Source organism: Entelurus aequoreus, linkage group LG17 (genome assembly GCF_033978785.1).
Source record: "Entelurus aequoreus isolate RoL-2023_Sb linkage group LG17, RoL_Eaeq_v1.1, whole genome shotgun sequence".
Classification (NCBI taxonomy): domain Eukaryota; kingdom Metazoa; phylum Chordata; class Actinopteri; order Syngnathiformes; family Syngnathidae; genus Entelurus; species Entelurus aequoreus.
In genome coordinates this window covers 29,764,381-29,788,380 of record NC_084747.1, presented here as the reverse complement: position 1 = coordinate 29,788,380, position 24,000 = coordinate 29,764,381, and the positions used below count along the sequence as shown (strand labels likewise).

At 37.0% G+C, this 24,000-nt stretch overlaps 1 protein-coding gene across 2 annotated transcripts in view; it reads left to right on the top strand.

Annotated features, from left to right (window-relative positions):
* Positions 1 to 24,000, top strand: part of bco2l (beta-carotene 15, 15-dioxygenase 2, like) — a 182,217-nt gene that overhangs the window by 123,880 nt on the left and 34,337 nt on the right. Inside the window, exons 1-2 of one of the 2 annotated variants that reach the window (XM_062025452.1) lie at positions 10,632 to 10,684; positions 21,298 to 21,475. In XM_062025452.1, coding sequence (XP_061881436.1) covers positions 10,657 to 10,684; positions 21,298 to 21,475 — 206 coding nt within the window. In that variant the 5' untranslated portion in view covers positions 10,632 to 10,656. Of the gene's footprint in view, positions 1 to 10,631; positions 10,685 to 21,297; positions 21,476 to 24,000 lie in introns of those variants that run through there. The other variant, XM_062025453.1, reaches the window with a different exon arrangement.

Sequence of the window (24,000 nt, the reverse complement as noted above, 5' to 3'; positions counted from 1 at the left end):
TTCATGGAATCTACTTTTATACCCAATCATGGCACCCACCTGTTCCCAATTTGCCTGTTCACCTGTGGGATGTTCCGAATAAGTGTTTGATGAGCATTCCTCAACTTTATCAGTATTTATTGCCACCTTTCCCAACTTCTTTGTCACATGTTGCTGGCATCAAATTCTAAAGTTAATGATTATTTGCAAAAAAATTTTTTTTTATCAGTTTGAACATCAAATATGTTGTCTTTGTAGCATATTCATATGAATATGGGTTGAAAATGATTTGCAAATCATTGTATTCCGTTTATTTTTACATCTAACACAATTTACCAACTCATATGGAAACGGGGTTTGTACAAACAATTAACCAAAATTGGAATTAGCAGTTGAAAAATGTCTCATTCTTAAATGTAGTTCTTAATGGGTGTTGCATACATTTGAATGTATTTGGACAATAATGTATTATAATAGTGTACAGCAATGTGTGATTGCACTACATCATACTGTGCCTAATCTAAGTAAAGAAGGTGCCGTGATGATGCAGTTACAGTCTTCGGATGTGTTAATTTCTGTTTATTTCCGTGTACTAAATTTGTCTGCCATTACAGTCGGGAGCAAGTCGGCTAATTAAATCACCTTCAGCCTCTCATGCCCCAACTGGTTCCCCTGCAGGTCTTGTTCACACTTGCCATTTCTCCATTTCTCTCACCTCAAGAGGTGGAGAGAAAAGCTCATACGTAGTTTCTCCGAACAAATAATGGCTGGGAGTATTGCTCGCTGTCATTGAAACGGTTCATGTTTTGGGAACATTTGATCAGGTTTTACTCAGTGAAACTTTGATTGTGGAACGGCAGGCAAACCCAAAACTGCGCAAGATCCAGCGGATTGGATGAAAGCAACAGAGTATCCTCTAAAAGCCGTTTGCAGAAATACTATTTCTGAAATATTGTTAAAAAGTTCAGACATAATCTCAGTCAAGACCTGTCTACAAAGAAATTTAAAAAATGCGTACATCCTAATACTACATGGATCAACGGAGGTATACAGTGCATCCAGAAAGTAATAGAAAGTAATAATGGAATTCATTTATTTTTGTCCTCAAAATTCTACACACAATACCCCATAATGACAATGTGAAAATCAGAATCAGACTGAGAAGTACTTTAATAATCCCCGAGGGGAAATTAAGATTTTCAACACAATCCCATTCAAGATCAGACAAACATTACAGGGAGACAGAACAGGATCGCTGACGGGTCTGCCAACTTCCGGCGCCCCTTACAAAAAAGGTGAGAAACAGGTAAGAAAAAAACAAAACATTCAGTCTAAGCCTAGGCCCCTGGAGAGGGGGTCCAGACTGAGGCCAAGGGGGAAAAAAACCTCATAGCCATAGCATCAAACATCAAAGAACACAGAAGGACATTAAATACATTAAGAGCAGAGCTGATGCAACCAGCTGCCACTCCAGCAGTACCATTTCTACATACAGCTACAAAAGTAAAACAACAAAAACAAACAAAAACCGATTGCACCATGCATAGACAAGCAACTAAACAAAAACATAATTTCAACACCCATATGCACTGTGGTGGCCTCTGCGGTGTTCCATGCCATCGTCTGCTGGGGTGGGGGGAGCATGGCCAGAGACAGGAGCAGACCCAACAAAGCAACCGAGGAGAGCCAACTCCACCCTCGGCGGCCCACTAACTCTCGGCCAGTGTCCAGTCTGCATTGATGAGCAAAGATGCGTCTAAGGAGACAGAGGAAAATTAGTTTTTATTAAATTAGCAAATGTATTACGAATAAAAAAAACATCACATTAGTATTTACAGCCTTTGCTCAATACTTTGTCGATGCACCTTTTGCAAAAATTGCAGCCACAAGCACACCTATCTTTGGGCAGTTGTACCCATTCCTCTTGGCAGCACCTCTAAAGCACCATCGGGTTGGATGGGAGGGAGTTGGTTTTCATCCAGGATGTCTCTGCACACTGCTGCATTCATCTGCTGCCAAAAGTGCATCAACAAAGTATCAAGAAAAGGCTCTGAAGACTTTTTAACATTTGTTTTGTTTTTATTAATTTTTTTTAAATTTTTAAATAAAATATATTTCACATTGTCACTACGGGTTATTGTGTGCATAATTTTGAGGACACAATTACATTTATTCCACTTTGGAATAAATGGAATAAGGCTGTAACATTGCAAATTGTGGAAAAAGCGAAGCGCTGTGAAGACTCTCCGGATGCACGGTTTTTATCACAGGTGGAATTGTATGGAAGGAAGGACGCCATGTTCAAATCAGGGGCGTCACTAGCTTTTAAGGACAGGGGGGGCTTAGCCCCCAGGAGATGCACAGGATGCGAGCGAACGTAGCGCACGAGCACAAAACTTCACAAACGGCTAACAAAGACTTAGAAATTAATCATTGTTATTATTATTATTTCAGTCGGTTTAGTTTTAATCTGTGCTCAGTACAACAACAAACATGGGTTTGCACAGTGACATTTTGTTTACAGCATCAACAAGAAACAATGACTTGCATGATCCTTCAAGATACACTGAAACACAATGAAAGTCATGGCATTAGCCTCTATGTTATTCATTCACAACATAGAGGCTAATGCCACCACTTTCGCTCACAATACAATAATTGTTTGTTCCCAAATATTTTGAAGTTGCACAGATTACATTTTGGGCACATATGTGACTAAAATGGTTGTAAATTCAAGCCCTGGAAATATTACTTAATTACTTGAATTAAAGTAATATCTGGATTGGGTAATTTGGCTTGTATATAATATATATATATATATATATATATATATATATATATATATATATATATATATATATATATATATATATATATATATATATATATATATATATATATATATATATATTATGGCAAGCCGTTAGGAAATTAAATATATATGGAAGTCTGAATAGAAATGAGAAACTTTTATACATACTGTAAATAAGAAAGACTTAGAGTCCGTCTGCTGATCTGAAAAAGAGCCAAAGCTGTCAAAGAGCTGAGGGACCATCTTCAAAGTGCAATGCTGAAACAAATAATGCAAACAATAAAATGTAACTTCCAGGGCTTGAGAATAATGTAGTCCCGTCGTCCCGGGGACGGTAAAAAAAATGCACGGGACGAAATTAAATGCTCCCCGGGACGATGGCTTTTAACCATTTTTTTTCTTTTTCTTTTTATGTATTTATTCAGTTTAAAATTTTAAATTAAATGTCTTGGTTTTTCCACCCTCTGAAAATCCTATGAAATGTTTAACAAGCCATCCTATAATAATACAACAACTATTAATGTAACAATACAATAAAACAAATATATTTAATTATGTTTTTTTCATTATTTTAACAATAGGCTAATGTATATTACTTTATATAGATTCTACAAGAAACACAAAACTTAAAAACTAAATTATTTACAATTGCAGACACAAGGTTCTTGTTCTGCAGTGCTGTGTGCTAATGTGCTTCGTACACCTGCAGGACCGCAAGCAAGGTCGCAGAGAAAATGTGGACTGGATTTTGAGTGATGTGGGCATTTTCTATATGAACAAGTCCAAGGACCGCAAGAAAGGTCGCAGAGAAAATGCGGACCGGATTTTGAGTGATGTGGGCATTTTCTATATGAACAAGTGGAATGGATTGGATACCGACGCACTAAAGGGGCTCTCTACCTTACACTATGAAGTGAGGGGAAACTGAGTGAATAATGACAGGTTATATGATTATTTATTTAAACTCATGTTCGGGCCACTTTATAATGAATATGTCGGCATGTATTTGTAAAAAAAAAAAAAAAAAAATTTTTTTTTTTTTTTTTTAACACCAAATTATTTAGGGGGGCTTAAGAACATTTTAGGGGGGCTTGAGCCCCCCTAAAATAGGCCTAACACCGCCAACGGTTCAAATCCTCACTAATTACCTCAGGTCCCAATCAATGCTTGTTGCAGTGGAACGCGACATGATGCTTGTGGTGTCGTATTTAATGCAGGCTTGACATTTGAAAATGTCAGTTAAAAAATGACTCATTTTCACTAACAAAACAAGAAAGTGATATCAACCAAAGTGTGGAGACGCCTGTAACGAGCCAACCTTCCATTTTTACTTTTTTCTCAAAACGGTAATACATATGGATTGTTTGGATTATGGTTATTTTATTGGTTATGCTATTTTGCCACTTGAGTCTAGCAGAGTGACATCATTAACACATGATCACCTTCATGTGATCGCCGGTGTCTGTCAGTTCGCAACATAACTCAAAAGGTTTGATTAAACTTTCAGGAAATGTCAAAAATGTGATAAGGAACTAGTGATTACATTTTGGGGGCGATCTTTATCATTTCTACGATGTTACTTTATGTTTAAAATCTTACTATGATGATTCTAATCTACATTTAGAACACTTACAGTATGTGTGCTTTCCACTACTGAAAGACCCCTAACCCACTCAAATATTAACACCAAATTAGTATTCTTACTCCTGATTTTAATCATATTCAGTAATTACTATTATATAACTATAACAAATATAATTATTTATTGAACAAATAAACCTTAGGCTTAGGTCAGACTGATTATAAAAATAGGTAGTAACCAAATATACTGCATAGGAAAGGGACTCATACATAACTGACACGTTTATTTTTACATACAAGTAAAGTAATACACTACATTAATAATAATACATGTTTCTTAACCAAACTGTCAATTAAATAAAAACACAGCTTCACCACTTTAGCTATATTTTTTGCGCTTAGGAAACTGTTTGTTTGCTATTGTCATTGCTCCCACAACAATCGTTAAGAAACATCGGTCGAGATAAAAACGTGTTGGATATGCTTTTGCTTAAATGTTGCTTCACAGTGACTTTTATAACCCGTTTCTTGAGTCTGTCTGCAAGATGTTCGTATCTGGAGGCGTTCCCAGATTGCAAATGAAACGCATGAGCTCCAAAAGTATCATCATTTATCTTTTGAAAATGTAAACTGTAAAATACACTACATTGCCAAAAGTATTTGGCCACTTGCCTTGACTCACATATAGAACTTAATGCCATCCCATTCCTAACCCATAGGGTTCAATATGATGTCGGTTCTAGCAGCTATTACTGCTTCAACTCTTCTATGAAGGCTGTCCACAAGGTTGCGGAGTGTGTTTATAGAAATGTTCCACCATTCTTCCAAAAGCGCATTGGTGAGGTCACACACTGATGTTGGCCGAGCAGGCTTGGCTCTCAATCTCGGTTCTAATTCATCCCAAAGGTGTTCTATCGGGTTCAGGTCAGGACTCTGTGCAGGCCAGTCAAGTTCATCCACACCAGAATCTGTCATCCATGTCTTTATGGACCTTGCTTTGTGCACTGGTGCACAGTCAGGTTGGAAGAGGAAGGGGCCCTCTCCAAACTGTTCCCACAAGGTTGGGAGCATGAAATTGTCCAAAATGTTTTGGTATCCTGGAGCATTCAGAGTTCCTTTCACTGGAACTAAGGGGCCAAACCCAACTCCTGAAAAACAACCCCACACCATAATTCCTCCTCCACCAAATTTCACACTCGGCACAATGCAGTCCGAAATATACCGTTCTACTGGCAACCTCCAAACCCAGACTCGTCCATCAGATTGCCAGATGGAAAAGCGTGATTCATCACTCCAGAGAAGGTGTCTCCAGAGTCCAGTGGCGACGTGCTTTACACCAGCGACGTGCTTTACACCAGTACCGGTCCGTGGATCGATTAGTACCGGGCCGCACAAGAAATAAAAAAATAAAATGTTTTTTTTTATTTTTATTAATCAACATAAAAAACACAAGATACACTTACAATTAGTGCACCAACCCAAAAAACCTCTCTCCCCCATGTACACTCATTCACACTCATTCGCACAAAAAGGTTGTTTCTTTCTGTTATTAATATTTCTGGTTCCTACATTATATATCAATATAGATCAATACAGTCTGCAGGGATACAGTCCGTAAGCACACATGATTGTATTTTTTTATGAAACCCCCCCTCCCCCGGTCCGTGGGACAAATTTTCAAGCGTTGACCGGTTCGGAGTTACAAAAAGGTTGGGGACCACTGCTTTACACCACTGCATCCGAAGCTTTGCATGGGACTTGGTGATGTAAGGCTTAGATGCTGTTGCTCGACCATGGAAACTCATTTCATGAAGCTCTCTGCGTACTGTACTAATTGTAAGGTCACATGAAGTTTGGAGCTCTGTAGCAACTGACTGTGCAGAAAGTCTTTGAACTATGCGCTTCAGCATCCGCTGACCCCTCTCTGTCAGTTTACGTGGCCTACCACTTGGTGGCTGAGTTGCTGTTGTTCCCAAACTCTTCCATTTTCTTATAATAAAGCCGACAGTTGACTTTTGAATATTTAGGAGCGAGGACATTTCACGACTGGATTTGTTGCACAGGTGGCATCCTATGGCAGTTCCACGCTGGAAATCACTGAGAGCGGCCCATTCTTTCCCAAATGTTTGTAGAAACAGTCTCCATGCCTAAGTACTTGATTTTATACACCTGTGGCCAGGCAAGTGATTAGGACACCTGATTATCATCATTTAGATGGGTGGCCAAATACTTTTGGCAATATAGTGTATTATTATTTATTGAACAAATAAACCTTAGGCTTAGGTCGGACTGATTATTTAAAAAAAAGTAGTAAAAAAATATACTGCAAAGGAAAGGGACTCATACATAACTGACACGTTTATTTTTACATACAAGTAAAGTAATCCACTAAATTAATAATGATATATGTTTCTTAACCAAACTGTCAATGAAATTAAAGCGCAAATAAAAACACAGCTTCACCACTTTAGTCATAATTTTTGCGTTTAAGAAACTGTTTGTTTGCTATTGTCACTGCTGCCACGACAATCATTAAGAAACATGTATGAGATAAAAATGTATTGGATATGCTTTGGTGTAAATGTTGATTCAGAGTGACTTTTATAATCCGTTTTTTGAGTCTGTCTGCAAGATGTTCGTTTCTGGAAGCGTTCCCAGATTGCAAATAAAAAAATGACCCCCGCCCTCTCCAAAAGTATCATCATTCATCTTTTGAAAATGTACACTGTAAAATATATATCTTGAAGTTGGCGTATTTTTTCCCCCAGACACGGTCAAAAATAAACTCCATAAACATTATATAGATTCACCCGGTCACAACATAAGGTACACCCTCCGATCGGTTCCGACCTGCATTAAAAGAAAATCTGCTTTTAGCAGCATTTATGTCCCTGCATGTTCCATTATGCACATGCCAAGATTGTAGGGAAATCATACTTTATCCTACCTTTTTGTGTGTTTCCTCATAGCCTGAAGCAGGAGCTCCGTCCCCCTTGACTTAATCTGAAACTGCGTGCAAGCTCACGGCAAAATGCGTGAACTTTGACATTGTTTAGTGCGAGTATCCGACATTGTGACATTTATAAGTCAGGAAAGATCGGTCCCCTTGAAGGCAGGAGGCTGAACGGGCATGTGTGTATGCTAGCAGTCCCGCCTCCACCCACAGAGACAAAGACAGTCGCTAACTGACAAGAGGGTTCACTCCGCTTCTTTAGTTTAGTTGTAGATCTAAAGCGCCCAGCTACTGATGCCGATGCTAAGAGTGAACACTCTTGCAACCTGTTTATAGCAAAACAAATGTGCACGGGCATGCTAATTTTATTTTAATTACTTTTGTTTGCTGGGGTTTGTCTGTTTGTTAGCAACACACAGCTGGAACTCAAATAATTTGGAATATCATTCATGTCAGCAATTCAACTTGAAATGGGAAACAAACTCATTACATGCAAAGTGAGCGATGTCAAGCTTTTATTTGAAATCATTTTGATGATCATAGTCAACAGTTTTTCAAAACCCAACATTTTCTGAGATTTTTAATTTGAGGCATTCATAAAGTGTAAGATTAATTATCAAAAGAAGGCTTGATATATCCTGAGTTGCATGGTGTGAGGCTATGTCATTCACTAGTTTCACCTTGTAAATGTAATTGCTGGAATTAACAAAACTTTGCACCATATTCAATTTTTTTAGATTCACCTGTAACTCAAAAAGTTGTGGAGGGATTTTGATTAAACTTTTCGGAAAATGTCAGAAATTGAATGAGGAACGAGTGATTACATTTTGGGGGTGATCCCTAGATGGCTAAAATTGGGGCCTCAAACTGATTTTTTTTACAAAATGTTTATGTGAAACAATAAAAAAAGAAAACAAAACATTTTTAATCAAACTTGAATTAGATACATGTTTTGTACTAATCCAGGGTAAAGTAAGAGTTCAATAATGTATTTTTTTCAGTCCATATTAACAAATTTACATTATGATTTTACCAATGTGGCCTCGACATCACTTGCATGTGTAGTTTGATGAAGTGAAAACAAAAAAAGTAGAGATGTCCGATAATGGCTTTTTTGCCGATATCCGATATGGTGAAAAGTGTCTACAGTGATGGTTCATAGTTCGGGGGTGGTCATGGTAGCTGTCTTTTATTCAAAAGGGGGAAGGGGTACCTGGGGGAGCTGGCATTCACAAGTAATATGATTATATATATCATACTTGCCAACCCTCCCGGTTTTACCGGGAGACTCCCGGAATTCAGCGCTTCTCCCGATAACCTCCCGGCAGAAATTTTCTCACGATAAACTCCCGGAATTCAGCCGGAGCTGGAGGCCACGCCCCCTCCAGCTCCATGCGGACCTGAATGGGGACAGCGGCGACAGTCTGTTTTCACGTCCGCTTTCCCACGATATAAACAGCGTGCCTGCCCAATCAGGTTATAACTGTAGAATGATCGAGGGCGAGTTCTTGGTTTCTTATGTGGGTTTATTGTTAGGCAGTTTCATTAACGTCCTCCCAGCGCGGTAGTCACGTTTTCGTCTACCGTAAACAGCAATGTTGTGACACTCTTAAACAGGACAATACTGCCATCTACTGGATAGCCACCGGGACACTGAAATTATATATATATATATATATATATATATATATATATATATATATATATATATATATATATATATATATATATATATATATATATATATATATAAAATATTTATGAAATACTCGAGTTGGTGAATTCTAGCTGTAAATATACTCCTCCCCTCTTAATCACGCCCCCAACCACACCAACCGCCCCGCCACCGCCCCCTTATCTTTTTCCATGTGATGTCAGATTAAACAAAATTATAGCTGTTTGGCCACAATACCCAGCAATATGTTTGTGGGAGAGAAGGTGAGGCCTTTAATCCTATGAACACAATTCCTACCGTCAAGCATGGTGGTGGTAGTATTATGCTCTGGGCCTGTTTTGCTGCCAATGGAACTGGTGATTTACAGAAAGTAAATGGGACAATGAAAAAGGAGAATTACCTCCAAATTCTTCAGGACAACCTAAAATGAGCAGCCTGTAGGTTGGGCGCAGTTGGGTGTTCCAACAGGACAATGACCCAAACACACGTCAAAAGTGGTAAAATAATGGCTAAATCAGGCTAGAATTAAGGTTTAGAATGGCCTTCCCAAATTTAAACGTGTGGACAATGCTGAAGAAACAAGTCTGTGTCAGAAAACCAAAAGATTTAGCTGAACTGCACCAATTTTGTCAAGAGGAATGGTAAACAATGGATATATATATATATATATATATATATATATATATATATATATATATATATATATATATATATATATATATATATATACTACCGTTCAAAAGTTTGGGGTCACCCAAACAATTTTGTGGAATAGCCTTCATTTCTAAGAATAAGAATAGACTGTCGAGTTTCAGATGAAAGTTCTCTTTTTCTGGCCATTTTGAGCGTTTAATTGGCCCCACAAATGTGATGCTCCAGAAACTCAATCTGCTCAAAGGGAGGTCAGTTTTGTAGCTTCTGTAACGAGCTAAACTGTTTTCAGATGTGCGAACATGATTGCACAAGGGTTTTCTAATCATCAATTAGCCTTCTGAGCCAATGAGCAAACACATTGTACCATTAGAACACTGGAGTGATAGTTGCTGGAAATGGGCCTCTATACACCTATGTAGATATTGCACCAAAAACCAGACATTTGCAGCTATAATAGTCATTTACCACATTAGCAATGTATAGAGTGTATTTCTTTAAAGTTAAGACTAGTTTCAAGTTATCTTCATTGAAAAGTACAGTGCTTTTCCTTCAAAAATAAGGACATTTCAATGTGACCCCAAACTTTTGAACGGTAGTGTGTATATATATATATATATATATAGTGACTTTACATGCAGTCTGTCCTCGATTGCGGCTCCCAGGGCAAAAGGTTTGGACACCCCTGTCCTGTGATTGATTGGCGACCAGTTTGTACTTGTACCACGCCCCTTGCCCGAACAAGCAGAATACAAAAAGAATGAATAAATGTATATTCCAAAGAACAATACAGAACTGTATTAGGTTACATTATGATGGCACGGCCCAAACTGTAAATGTCATGCCGTGTTTTAATGAGCCGTTTGCTGATAGCGTGACAGATGTACCTTGGTTTATGTCTCGCCTATCACCTCTCCAACCTGGCACAGGTCCCAAAGTCCAAAGGCGAGACTGTTCAGAATGATTATTAAATGGGCCGTGGTAGTCTGAGCCAAGCCAGCAGCCATGTCCACGACCACTCAGCCACAGACAAGTGAGTAGATATCATTCAATAAATACTGCTAAATGTACTGCACTAGTACTAGGTCTAACGCCAGCAAGGTGTTCAGCCTATTTGAGAGGACCTGAGCCAAAGATGACATTTAATTTAATTGGCATACATAAAATAGGTGTTGGTTTGGCATTTCAGAAGACAGGGACGTACCGCAACAGTGGTTGTAGGGTACATTTTGACCTTTATTGATGCACATTTACAAAAACAAAAGACATAAAATACAAAGCATTTGACTCATGCAACCGTTTGCTTCATTTGTGCTAAGAATCCATTCTAAAGTAATCTTTGTAGGACCGTATTGAATACTCTCAAATACAAATGCCTCTGAAATCATGTAAGGTTCAAGCTACAGTAATAATCAGACATGTTGACATTTGATAATGATAATTTACTGCGGTGCCTCTCAAATACATCAAATATACACTACCGTTCAAAAGTTTGGGGTCACATTAAAATGTCCTTATTTTTCAATGAAGATAACTTTAAACTAGTCTTAACTTTAAAGAAGTACACTCTATACATTGCTAATGTGGTAAATGACTATTCTAGCTGCAAATGTCTGGTTTTTGGTGCAATATCTACATAGGTGTATAGAGGCCCATTTCCAGCAACTATCACTCCAGTGTTCTAATGGTACAATATGTTTGCTCATTGGCTCAGAAGGCTAATTGATGATTAGAAAACCCCTGTGCAATCATGTTCACACATCTGAAAACAGTTTAGCTAATTACAGAAGCTACAAAACTGACCTTCCTTTGAGCAGATTGAGTTTCTGGAGCATCACATTTGTGGGGTCAATTAAACGCTCAAAATGGCCAGAAAAAGAGAACTTTCATCTGAAACGTGACAGTCTATTCTTGTTCTTAGAAATGAAGGATATTCCACAAAATTGTTTGGGTGACCCCAAACTTTTGAACGGTAGTGTACATTTCTAAATGTCCACTTTGTTATCATTGAGGAGAGTACATGTACTCAAATGTAGTAAGTAGGCTAAAGTAGCTCACCAGCAGTGCGAAAGTGATGGCCATATATGGAGATTACAGGACATATTCACAGGTGATTAAATCATATGCTGACTATGTACACTTAGGACCTAATTTACTGAGGTCCAAACACCACGCGCTAAACAGCGTGTGCAATCTCTAAAATAGCGTGTACTACTAGTGAGCGTGTTGCGTGTGATCTACTAAGACTGCGTGTGCAATTGAAAAGTGGTGCAGACCGCCTCATTTAAATGAGGATTTTGCGAGTACTATACAGGGCATCACCACAGAGACACTCATTTATTGCACATTCATGTTGTCATGCAGGTGACATACAGTATACCACTTTTAATGGGCATTTTTAGATACTGTCCTGCATTGCATCTACAATGACACCACTTCTTTTTTTTTTTTTTTACAGCTGACGGGGCTGCACATTAGTCCGCTCAAGAAGCAAAAAATGCATACTTGAAGTATTTTTTCATATTACAAAAAAAATAATTCTTATATGAATTATTCTATGTGGAGAAAACAAAAGTCATTAAAAAAATACTAAGGGACACTGAAACGCATCACTTCAATTTGTTTAAATCAGCCCCTTAAGACCTATTGGAGCTATACAAATTATGAAATAATGTTGATGAATAGACAATATGTCAAATATTTTTGTACTTCTGCCATCCAAATAGTTGACATGTATGACGGAGGACACGCAAAATAGTGGATCGGATCTGAGCCCAAAAATCTGATCGAGATTGCAGGCCTAAAAAATGTTGATCGGGACATCCCGAGTAATGATCACATAATAATTTTGTAAATGTACGTCTTAGTTTAGTTATCTATGATTATGAGAACACAGTTCAATTATTATATACAAAAATAAACAAAAACATATTACAGAAATTGTTTGGGAAAAAGTCACTACCATAAAATAACAAAAAAAGCAACAATATAGCAAAAAATCTAAACATTAAAATGTAAACACAGCAACTAAAACTAGAATTTGCAATTCCGGTAGGAATTACGTGTGAATGCATTACGTGTGCGAACCGCCGATACGCGTGGGCATAACTGAAATGCTTGAATGTCCAGGGTGAGTGGAGTGTGTGGAAGTTGGAATGGTCCCAATCAGTTGAGAAATGTGGACTATGGAGAGGTTTGTATATTACCCATTCATTGTCCATGGGGGGAAATTCCTGGTAACTAGGACATTTTCGGAACCGGCTTCAATGTCCAAGGTGAGCAGTGTGTGGATGTTGGAACGGTTCAAATAGGATGAGAAATGTGCGTTATGCAATCGATTGTATATTTCCCTTTCATTGTCAATGGGGAGAAAATTACCGTAATCTCTAGGAGAACTGGGAATTTTGGTAAAAGAAAAACTTGCTTTGCGTTATATGGCAATAACAGTGTGGGTGGATGGTTGAAAGGTCGGATTTGGGTTTTAAAAAATGCAAAAAACTTTGAGAAATTGTCCCATTCATTTGAATGAGAATTCCCTGGACATTTGGGAATTTGGGAAAAATCTGGAATTTTTTAAAATATTGATACCAGCACAATTGTCTGAGATGATATGAATGGGTTGGTGTTGGAATTTTTTGACGTAGTAACAGTTTGAATTTAAATGGGTATTTCGGAATTCCTGGAATTCCGGGAAACCCGGGAATTTGTACGCAAAGAAAAATAGTAGTTTTGTTGTCCCAATTAAGAAGAATGTTTTGAAGGTGGAATGGTCAAAAACAACTGAAAAAAGAAGGATTTGGAAAACCGGGAATTCTGGGAGATGCTGGATTTTTTTTGTACTTGAAAAATAGTAGTTTGATTGTCCCAGGTGAGTGGAGTGTGTGGATGGTGGAACGGTTCAAATCGGTTGAGAAATGTGGTATATGGAGAGGTTTGTATATTGCCTATTCATTTTCAACAGGAGGAAAATCCTGGTAATTCTGGGGAATCAAGGAATTTTTGAAATCGGGTAATATGCTGTGGGGGTGGATGGTTGAAAGATCGGATTTGAGTTTAAAAAATGCAAACAACTTTGATAAATGTTCCCATTCACTTGAATGAGAATTCCCTGGACATTTGGGAATTTGGGGAAAACCCGTAACTTTTGAAACTATTGATACCAGCACAATTGTCCGAGATGACATGAATGGGTTGGTGTTGGAATTTTTTCGCATAGTAACAGTTTGAATATAAATGGGTATTTTGGAATTTCGGGAAACCCGGGAATTTGTACAAAAAGAAAAATAGTATTTTTGTTGTCCCAATTAAGAAGAATGTTTTGAAGGTGGAACGGTCAAAAAAGGCTGAAAAATATGGACTGTGAAAACTTTCCAGGAAGAGGTGACAAGAGGGCTTTGGAAAACCGGGAATTCTGGGAATTCCTGGGATTTTTTTGTACCTGAAAAATGGTAATTTGATTGTCCAAGGTGAGTGGAGTGTGTGGATGGTGGAACGGTTTGAATTGGTTGAGAAATGTGGGCTATGGAGAGGTTTGTATATTGCCTATTCATTTTCAATGGGAGGAAATTCCTGGTAATTTGGGGTAATGAGGGAATTTTTAGAACCGGGAAACATGCTGTGTGGGTGGATGGTTGAAAGGTCGAATTTGGGTTTAAAAAATGCAAAAAACTTTGAGAAATTGTCCCATTTATTTAAATGAGAATTCCCTGGACATTTGGGAATTTTGGGAAAACCCAGAATTTTTGAAAAATTTGATACCAGCACAATTGTCCTAGATGATATGAATGGGTTAGTGTTGGAATTTTTCAAAACGGTTGAAAAATGTTGACATAGTACAATTTGAATTTAAATGGGCATTTCAGAATTCCTGGGATTTCGGGAAACCCGGGAATTTGTACAAAAAGAAAAATAGTATTTTTGTTGTCCCAATTAAGAAGAATGTTTTGAAGGTGGAATGGTCAAAAAAGGCTGAAAAATATGGACTGTGAAAACTTTCCAGGAAGAGGTGACAAGAGGGCTTTGGAAAACCGGGAATTCTGGGAATTCCTGGGATTTTTTTGTACCTGAAAAATGGTAGTTTGATTGTCCAAGGTGAGTGGAGTGTGTGGATGGTGGAACGGTTCGAATTGGTTGAGAAATGTGGGCTATGGAGAGGTTTGTATATTGCCTATTCATTTTCAATGGGAGGAAATTCCTGGTAGTTTGGGGTAATCAGGGAATTTTTAGAACCGGGTAACATGCTGTGTGGGTGGATGGTTGAAAGGTCGGATTTGGGTTTAAAAATGCAAAAAAACCTTTGAGAGATTGTCCCATTTATTTGAATGAGAATTCCCTGGACATTTGGAAATTTTGGGAAAACCCGGAATTTTTGAAAATGTTGATACCAGCACAATTGTCCTAGATGATATGAATGGGTTAGTGTTGGAATTTTTTGACGTAGTAACAGTTTGAATTTAAATGGGTATTTCGGAATTCATGGAATTTCGAGAAATCCGGGAATTTGTACGAAAATACAAATAGTAGTAGTATTGTTGTCCTGATTAAGAAAAATATTTTGAAAGTGGAATGGTCAAAAACGGCTGAAAAATGTGGACTGTGAAAACTTTCCAGGAAGAGGTGAAAAGAGGGAAATTCCTGGATTCTTGTTGTTGTTGAAAAATGGTAGTTTGATTGTCCACGGTGAGTGGAGTGTGTGGATAGTGGAACGGTTCAAATTGGCGGAGAAATGTCGTAATTGGGCAAGTTTGCAAAATGGCACGTTCATTTTCAATGGGAAAAATAACCCGGAAAACCGTGAATTTTGGGTAATCTAGGATAATTTTGTATTTATTTATTTTGGGGAGCTCACGATTCCCGATACTCAAACGGTTCCGATGGGATAAAAACTGTGGGCTGAGGAGTGCGGCGGTTGCTGGTTACTGGGGTTCAATCCCCACCTTCTACCATCCTAGTCACGTCCGTTGTGTCCTTGGGCAAGACACTTCACCCTTGCTCCTGATGGGTGCTGGTAGCGCCTTGCATGGCAGCTCCCTCCATCAGTGTGTGAATGGGTGAATGTGGAAATACTGTCAAAGCGCTTTGAGTACCTTGAAGGTAGAAAATTGTATACAAGTATAACCCATTTATCATTTATAATCAGATAGTGTTTTGGTGTCGAATGCTTAGACATTCATGCAATAACTGCCATTACTTGCAATATTTGTTAGAAAATGGAGTAATTTGCTGGACGTGTAAAATAAAAACAAGTATTGCTCCATCACGTTAGTATCAATCAAGTACCAATACCCACCTTGATGTGGATATTACTAATATTTCGATTGATACGCCCAGCACTATTACATATTTCATGGTGCCAAAACTATATTAAAAAACCCTCCTCTACCTCCCCAATGCTTGCTGTACTAATCCCAATCAAATATCTAGTTATCGCCATTGTAAGAGTCAGTTATAGCCCAAAGCATTTATCTCTCGATTGCATATTCTCTAGTTTTAATTGTCTGTGTTATTACCGGCGTCACGGGGATGAACATAATTGGAGCTTCTTCTTCTTCTTTTTTTTTTTTTTTTTTGATTGCTTTGCTACTTCATGTTGTAAGAAAAAGGTGAAAACCTGAGCTCAGCAGCCGTCTTAATATTGAACCGTAATGATTCGCTTTGTCTTATTGGGTAAATCTAAAGTAGCGTTGCCGGCAAGTGGAAAGTGCTTATTAAAAAGCAGATAAGGCAAAGACGATAGAACAGGTGTTATTCAGAGTGCACGGCCCCTGGGAGACGTGAGGAGTGTCAAGGGCAGGGGGTGTTGCATACTGCCGAATAAAAACAGATAATGTTTAGCTAACGTGAGCTAAATATATCAGTTTGAGTGTTGACACAAATGTATCCGAGTGGTCAAATGTGATCGGAGATGTGAATATTTAACCAGGGGTGTCAAACTCATTTTAGATCGGGGGCCACATGGAGAAAAATCTACTCCCAAATGGGCCGGACTGGTAAAATCACGGCATGATAACTTAACAATAAAGACAACTTCAGATTTTTTTTCTTTTTTAAAAATAGAACAAGTACATTCTGAAAATGTACAAATCATAATGTTGTTGTTGTTTTTTTTACACTTACATGTTGTGGTTAATAGTATTCTATCTTAATGTGTTGTTATTTATACTTTCTGAATAGATTATGTGATAATGTTCATCAGTCAACTCATTGGTATTAATTTTCAATATATCAAGATAAAAAAATAATATGAAAATGAAATTACAGGATGTTATTTATTAGGGGTGTGGGGAAAAATCGATTCGAATTCAAATCGGCATTCTCACGTTGTACGATTCAGTATCGATTCTCATTTTTCAAAAATCGATTTTTATTTTATTTTATTAAATGTATTCATTTATTTTATTTTTATTTTTTTTATTAATCAATCCAACAAAAAAATACACTGCAATACCATAACAATGCAATCCAGTTCCAAAACCAAACCCGACCCAGCAACACTCAGAACAGCAATAAACAGAGCAATTGAGAGGAGACACAAACATGACAGAACAATCCAAAAGTAGTGAAACAAAAATGAATATTAACAACAACAGTATCAATAATAGTTACAATTTCAACATAGCAGTGATTAAAAATCCCTCATTGACATTATCATTAGACATTTATAAAAAAATAAAAAATAAAAATGAACAATAGTGTCACCGTAGCTTACACTTGCATTGTATCTCATAAGCTTGACAACACACTGTGTCAAATATTTTCCACAAAGATAAAATAAATCATATTTTTGGTTCATTTAATAGTTAAAATTAAAAATCTACTACTCTGCTTGCATGTCAGCAGACTGGGGTAGATCCTGCTGAAATCCTATGTATTGAATGAATAGAGAATTGTTTTGAATCTGAAAAATATCGTTTTTGAATCGAGAATCGCGTTGAACCGAAAAAAAAAATAGATTTTGAATCGAATGCTGACCCCAATAATCGATATTGAATCGAATCATGGGACACCCAAAGATTCGCAGTCCTATTACTTATGTAGTTTGCTCATTTTCCTCGACTGGTGCACTAACATCATGTGGCTTATTTATTTTTTTACATATGTAGCATCATCTACAAAGATACAAAGAATTGCTGTTGTGACATCTAGTGGACACATTTAGAACAGCAGTTTCTTTCATTCAAAAATTTCGGCTCATTTTTATACTTGGCAATCTCATCCCGCGGGCCGGATAAAACCTGTTCGCGGGCCTGATCCCATTTTACACCCCTGATTTAGACTAATGCAGTTGGAGACTATCATTTCCGAAAGTAAATAAACATTTGTTAAAACGTACATATACACACGTTTATTAATATGCTGATAACTATTGTGAAAAATTGTTTAAAACATGTAGTTTATTAATCCGGAAGTGAATATGTGTGAACCACCCAACAGCCAAGTTTTGATCAACAGGATTAAGTGCCCTCCCCGTCTGGGAGTGGCTGGTGCCTGCTGTCAGAAGCCTGGGGGCGGATAAGTCGTTCGGCGTGAGAGCACGGAAGAAAGACTCCGTGTGTTCGGAAGATTAGCGTGGTGATAGCAGAAGTGCATAGAAAACACCCTGAAATTGATATCGAGAGCCGAGGCTGCGTACCGCTCGAGCTATGATCTGCAGGTGCTGCAATCAGGCTTAATGCATGGTCAGGTTTTTTTTGTCCTTTCTTTTCATGCTTGAACTGGATTCTTTCCCAATTCATGATTGGGAAAATCGTGAATTGGGAAAGAATGCAGTTGGAAAGATAACACTCAACCATTCAAAACTGGTAAATGCGACCCCACTGGTCACGTAAGACACACAACATTAAGACTCACAACATAATATTTATATATATGTGTGTATATGTGTATATATATATATATATATATATATATATATATATATATATATATATATATATATATATATATATATATATAGTGTTCAATTCAATGTGTTATCTTTATTTTCATGACTATTTACATTGTAGATTGTCACTGAAGGCATCAAAACTATGAATGAACACGTGAAGTTATGTACTTAACAAAAAAAAAGGTGAAATAACTAAAAACACGTTTTATATTCTAGTTTCTTCAAAATAGCCACCCTTTGCTCTGATTACTTTTTTGCACACTTTTGGCATACTGAGTGAAACAACTGAAAACATGTTTTATATTCTACCGTATTTTCCAGACCATAGGGTGCAACCGATTATAAGGCTCACTGCCGATGAATGGTCTATTTTTGATCTTTTTTTCATATATTAGGCGCACCGGATTATAGGGCGCATTAAAGGAGTCATATTTTTTTTTTTTTTCTAAATGGAAAACACTTCCTTGTGGTCTACATAACATAAATGGTGGTGGTTCTTTGGTCAAAATGTAGCATGGATGATGTTTTACACATCATCTTCAATTAGCTTTCTGACAGTCGCTTCAGGATGCGCCATTTTGTGGGCGGTCTTATATACGTGGCTCACCTTCGGCAGCGTCTTCTCCCCGTCATCTTTGTTGTAGCGGTGTAGCGTGCAAGGACGGGAGTGGAAGAAGTGTCAAAAGATGGAGCTTAACTGTTTTAGTGACGTTCAGACTTTACTTCAATCAATAACGGAGCAGCATCTCCTCATCCGGAAACAACAACACAGGAAATGTGTCCCGTGAAAAACCGTCCAACTGGAACTCTAATAACTAAAGTTCCTTTGGTGAATAATGTAAACTCACTAAACCGGTATGTTTTAGCGCTTTCATGGCGAGTTTACTGACAGATATAAGTAAGAACTTTACACTACGTTATATTAGAAATGGCAACAGCAGAGATATAGAAAAAGAAGAATCTTATCGACTCGCGGACGCGCGCAATTTTTCAGGACTAATGCAAATCCCAAATGCAGATCAGCAGGTACCAGAAGGTAAGAAAAGTTGCTTTTGTATAATATTGCGAAACAAAACGGCAGATAATATGTCTTACCTTATACACACACCATAATAATACTCGTATGTTTAATGCGCCAACTATTATTCAAGCGGTGCGGCTTAATAGCTTACCAAAGTTGTAGTAACATTTTGATATATTTTTGAGCGCCGTGTGTAATGTTCTATATTTTCAATGGAACATTTCAAATGTTGGTGTTGTTTACTTGAGCCATATTGCCATCATAGTGCTGTCTACACTTGTCTTTTATGTTTGACTGCCATCTACTGGTCACACTTATCATTACACCATGTACCAAATGAAACAGCTTCGAGGTGGGTAAGCTCAACCAAACTTATTCCTTACATTATAAGGCCCACTGTCGAGTTTTGAGGGAAAAAAAAGGATTTTAAGTGTGCCTTAGTCCGGAAAATACGGTAGTTTCTTCAAAATAGCCACCCTTTGCTCTGATTACTGCTTTGCACACTCTTGGCATTCTCTTGATGAGCTTCAAGCACACCTGTGAAGTGAAAACCATTTCAGGTGACTACCTCTTGAAGCTCATCGAGAGAATGCCAAGAGTGTGCGAAAAAGCAATCGGAGCAAAGGGTGGCTATTTTTGAAGAAACTAGAAATCAAAACATGTTTTCAGTTATTTCACCTTTTTTTTGTTAAGTACATAACGCCACATGTGCTCATTCATAGTTTTGATGCCTTCAGTGACAATCTACAATGTAAATAGTCATGAAAATAAGGAAAACACATTGAAATGAGAACGTGTGTCCAAACTTTTGGCCTGTTCTCTCTCTCTCTCTCTCCCTCTCTCTCTCTCTCTCTCTCTCTCTCTCTATGTATATATATATATATATATATATATATATATATATATATATATATATATATATATATATATATATATATATATATATATATATATATATATATATATATATATATATATATATATATATATATATACTGTATGTGTATATATATGTGTGTATATATATATGTGTATATGTATATATATATGTATATATATATATATATATATATATATATATATATATATATATATATATATATATATATATATATATATATATGTATATATATGTGTGTATATATTTATATATATATATATATTTATATGTATATATATATATACACATATATATAAATATATACACACATATATATACACATATATATGTATATATATATATATATATATATATATATATATATATATATATATATATATATATATATTTATTTATATATATATATATATATATATATATATATATATATATATATATAAATATATACACACATATATATATTTACATGTATATATATATATATATATATATATATATATATATATATATATATATATATATATACATATATATATATATATATATATATATGTGTACATATAAATGTGCACAGTTCAAAATATAAAATATTTGCAATTAAATGCAAATAATTGTTCTATTCCTGTGTAAGCCTCCATGTGTTGTAGCGCACCCTGGGCTCTGTCGAACCAAGAATCATTCCGATCAGGCCCAATTATCCTTCCGTTCAAACATTGCAATTGAAAGCAACTATACCGCCTCACCTACAATCAAAAAGGTCACAAGAAAGTGCTAAAGATGTTAAACAAACACTAGTAGACTCCCTAACCATAGGTTTATCCTCTTCATTATTTCCAGTGTCCAGCAGGCAGAGATGCCCTCAGGCCATAGGGTTGGAAAGTGTGGCCCCTCTGGTGACTTCAGTGGAGGAGTGCCCCGATCCCATTGGCACCGCCATCAAGGGAACGATCCCCTCGTGGATAAACGGGAGCTTCCTGAGGAACGGGCCTGGGAAGTTTGAATTTGGCCAAGACAGGTACATACAGCACACTACGCTGACAATAGCTCGCAATAAAACCCAAAGCAAAAAGGGGTCCTGAATTCCAGTTTGACAAAGGCTGCGCTGTAAAAACAAACCAGATGCTCGCAGTCGTTTACAAGAGTTTATGGCACATTCCTGGTTGGAGAGTACATCTCTTGTAAGCTCTTATAAAAAGAAGTACAATATTTAACTTTCTTGACTTTACGACCAGAAAGAAACAATATTAACTACAGTAAATTCCGGACTATAAGCCGTTACTAATTTCCTACGCTTTGGACCCTACGGATTTTAAAACGGTGCAGCTAATTTATGGATTTTTCTTTGCTAACGGCCATAGTGTTTTGTCTTCAATAGTTTTCATTAAACCCAAGCAAAAACATTGAAAATGTGTGTTATTGTTTGTGATATGGCGCCATCTTTGGGATGTGTTTGCTCACTGCAGGTGTTGCAGGTTGAAAATGTACTTCCTGTTTTAATGCTTTGAACCGGAAGTAAAACCGTCCATAGTGTTTCTGCTCCAAATGATTCTTCATTCATCACTCCACACAATGTTTGTAAGTTTTACAATATAACTACAACAATTCTTACTTACTAGACCGTTCATGTGTGATGCCTGTGCATATTTGTACATGCTATCGTAATGTAATCAGGCTAGCGTCGTCACCATGAGTAGATATCCATCCATCCATTTTATACCGCTTGACCCTTTTGGGGTCGCGGGTGGGGCATTCAGGCGAAAGGCGGGGTACACCCTGGACAAGTCGCCACCTCATCGCAGGGCCAACACAGATAGACGGACAACATTCGCACTCACATTCACACACTAGGGCCAATTTAGTGTCAACCTATCCCAAGGTGCATGTCTTTGGAGGAGGGAAGAAGCCGGAGTACCCGGGCAGAACATGCAAACTCCACACAGAAAGACCCCGAGCCCGTATTGTGAGGCACATGCACTAACCCCTGTTCCCCCGTGCTGCCCATTAGAAGATATGGTAACACATTTACGAGTGTCTGTGTTAGTATCATTACCTTACGACGGCATTCTTTTTGTATTGTTTTAGTTTCACAAACTCCTCAGTAAATTCACCGAAACGTCACCGTGGAGTTATTGAGTCTAATTAGCTGATTGGAGAGCTAGCTTGCGCAGCTAGTGGGTCCATGACCATGACTTCTGTTTTGTTTGATCAGCCGTTTTACTGGCGTGTTACAGACACCGTTTGGAAACCATTAAGGTATGTAAATAAACATTTACGTATAACAATATTTCTTTTCACAATGTATATATCTGCCGCTTATAGTCCGGTGCGGCCAATAAATGGAGAAATATTTTATTCTTCTAAAACTAAGTGGGAGCGGCTTATATACCGGTGCACTCTATAGTGCGGAAAAATACGGTATGTGTGTATTATCAAGGTTGTAGTAGAACATAACCACACCAGACTGAGATGGGTTTCTTAGTTGTGTTGCAGATCTGTATGAAATCTCTATTATTTACACTTTTGCTGCCGCAGTCTGCTTGCTTAGACTTAGACTTAGACAAACTTTATTGATCCACAAGGGAAATTGTTCCACACAGTAGCTCAGTTATAAAAGCTGGAAAGGGTAAGGATGGGAAGGATAATGCAGGTATAAAGTAGTAGCATTATAAAATATAACATATATGTAATATTTACATATTATATATACAGTACCGGTATATAATATATACTGATGTTTTATATTATTATATTATATTAGAGATGTCCGATAAATGCGTTAAAATGTAATATCGGAAATTATCGTTTTTTTAAATTTTTTTATTATCGGTATCGTTTTTTTTGTTGGTTTTTTAAAATTAAATCAACATAAAAACACAAGATACACTTACAAATAGTGCACCAACCCAAAAAACCTCCCTCCCCCATTTACACTCATTCACACTCATTCACACAAAAGGGTTGTTATTAATATTCTGGTTCCTACATTATATATCAATATATATCAATACAGTCTGCAAGGGATACAGTCCGTAAGCATACATGATTGTGTGTGCTGCTGGTCCACTACTAGTACTAACCTTTAACAGTTAATTTTACAAATTTTCATTAATTACTAGTTTCTATGTAACAGTTTTTATATTGTTTTACTTTCTTTTTTATTCAAGAAAATGTTTTTAATTTATTTATCTTATTTTATTTAATAATTTTTTTTTTAAAGTACCTTATCTTCACCATACCTGGTTGTCCAAATTAGGCATAATAATGTGTTAATTCCACGACTGTATATATCGGTATCGGTTGATATCGGTATCGGTAATTAAAGAGTTGGACAATATCGGAATATCGGATATCGGCAAAAAGCCATTATCTGACATCCCTATATTATATTATATTTTTATATAATATATACAATACATAACAGTTACCATGTACAATACTACAGTACATGTAACAGCTGCAGCAAAAAAAAGGGCAGCATACCACCAGATGGAGCTACAACATGCTGCATGTGACTACTTTGTAACGTAACATTATCATCTC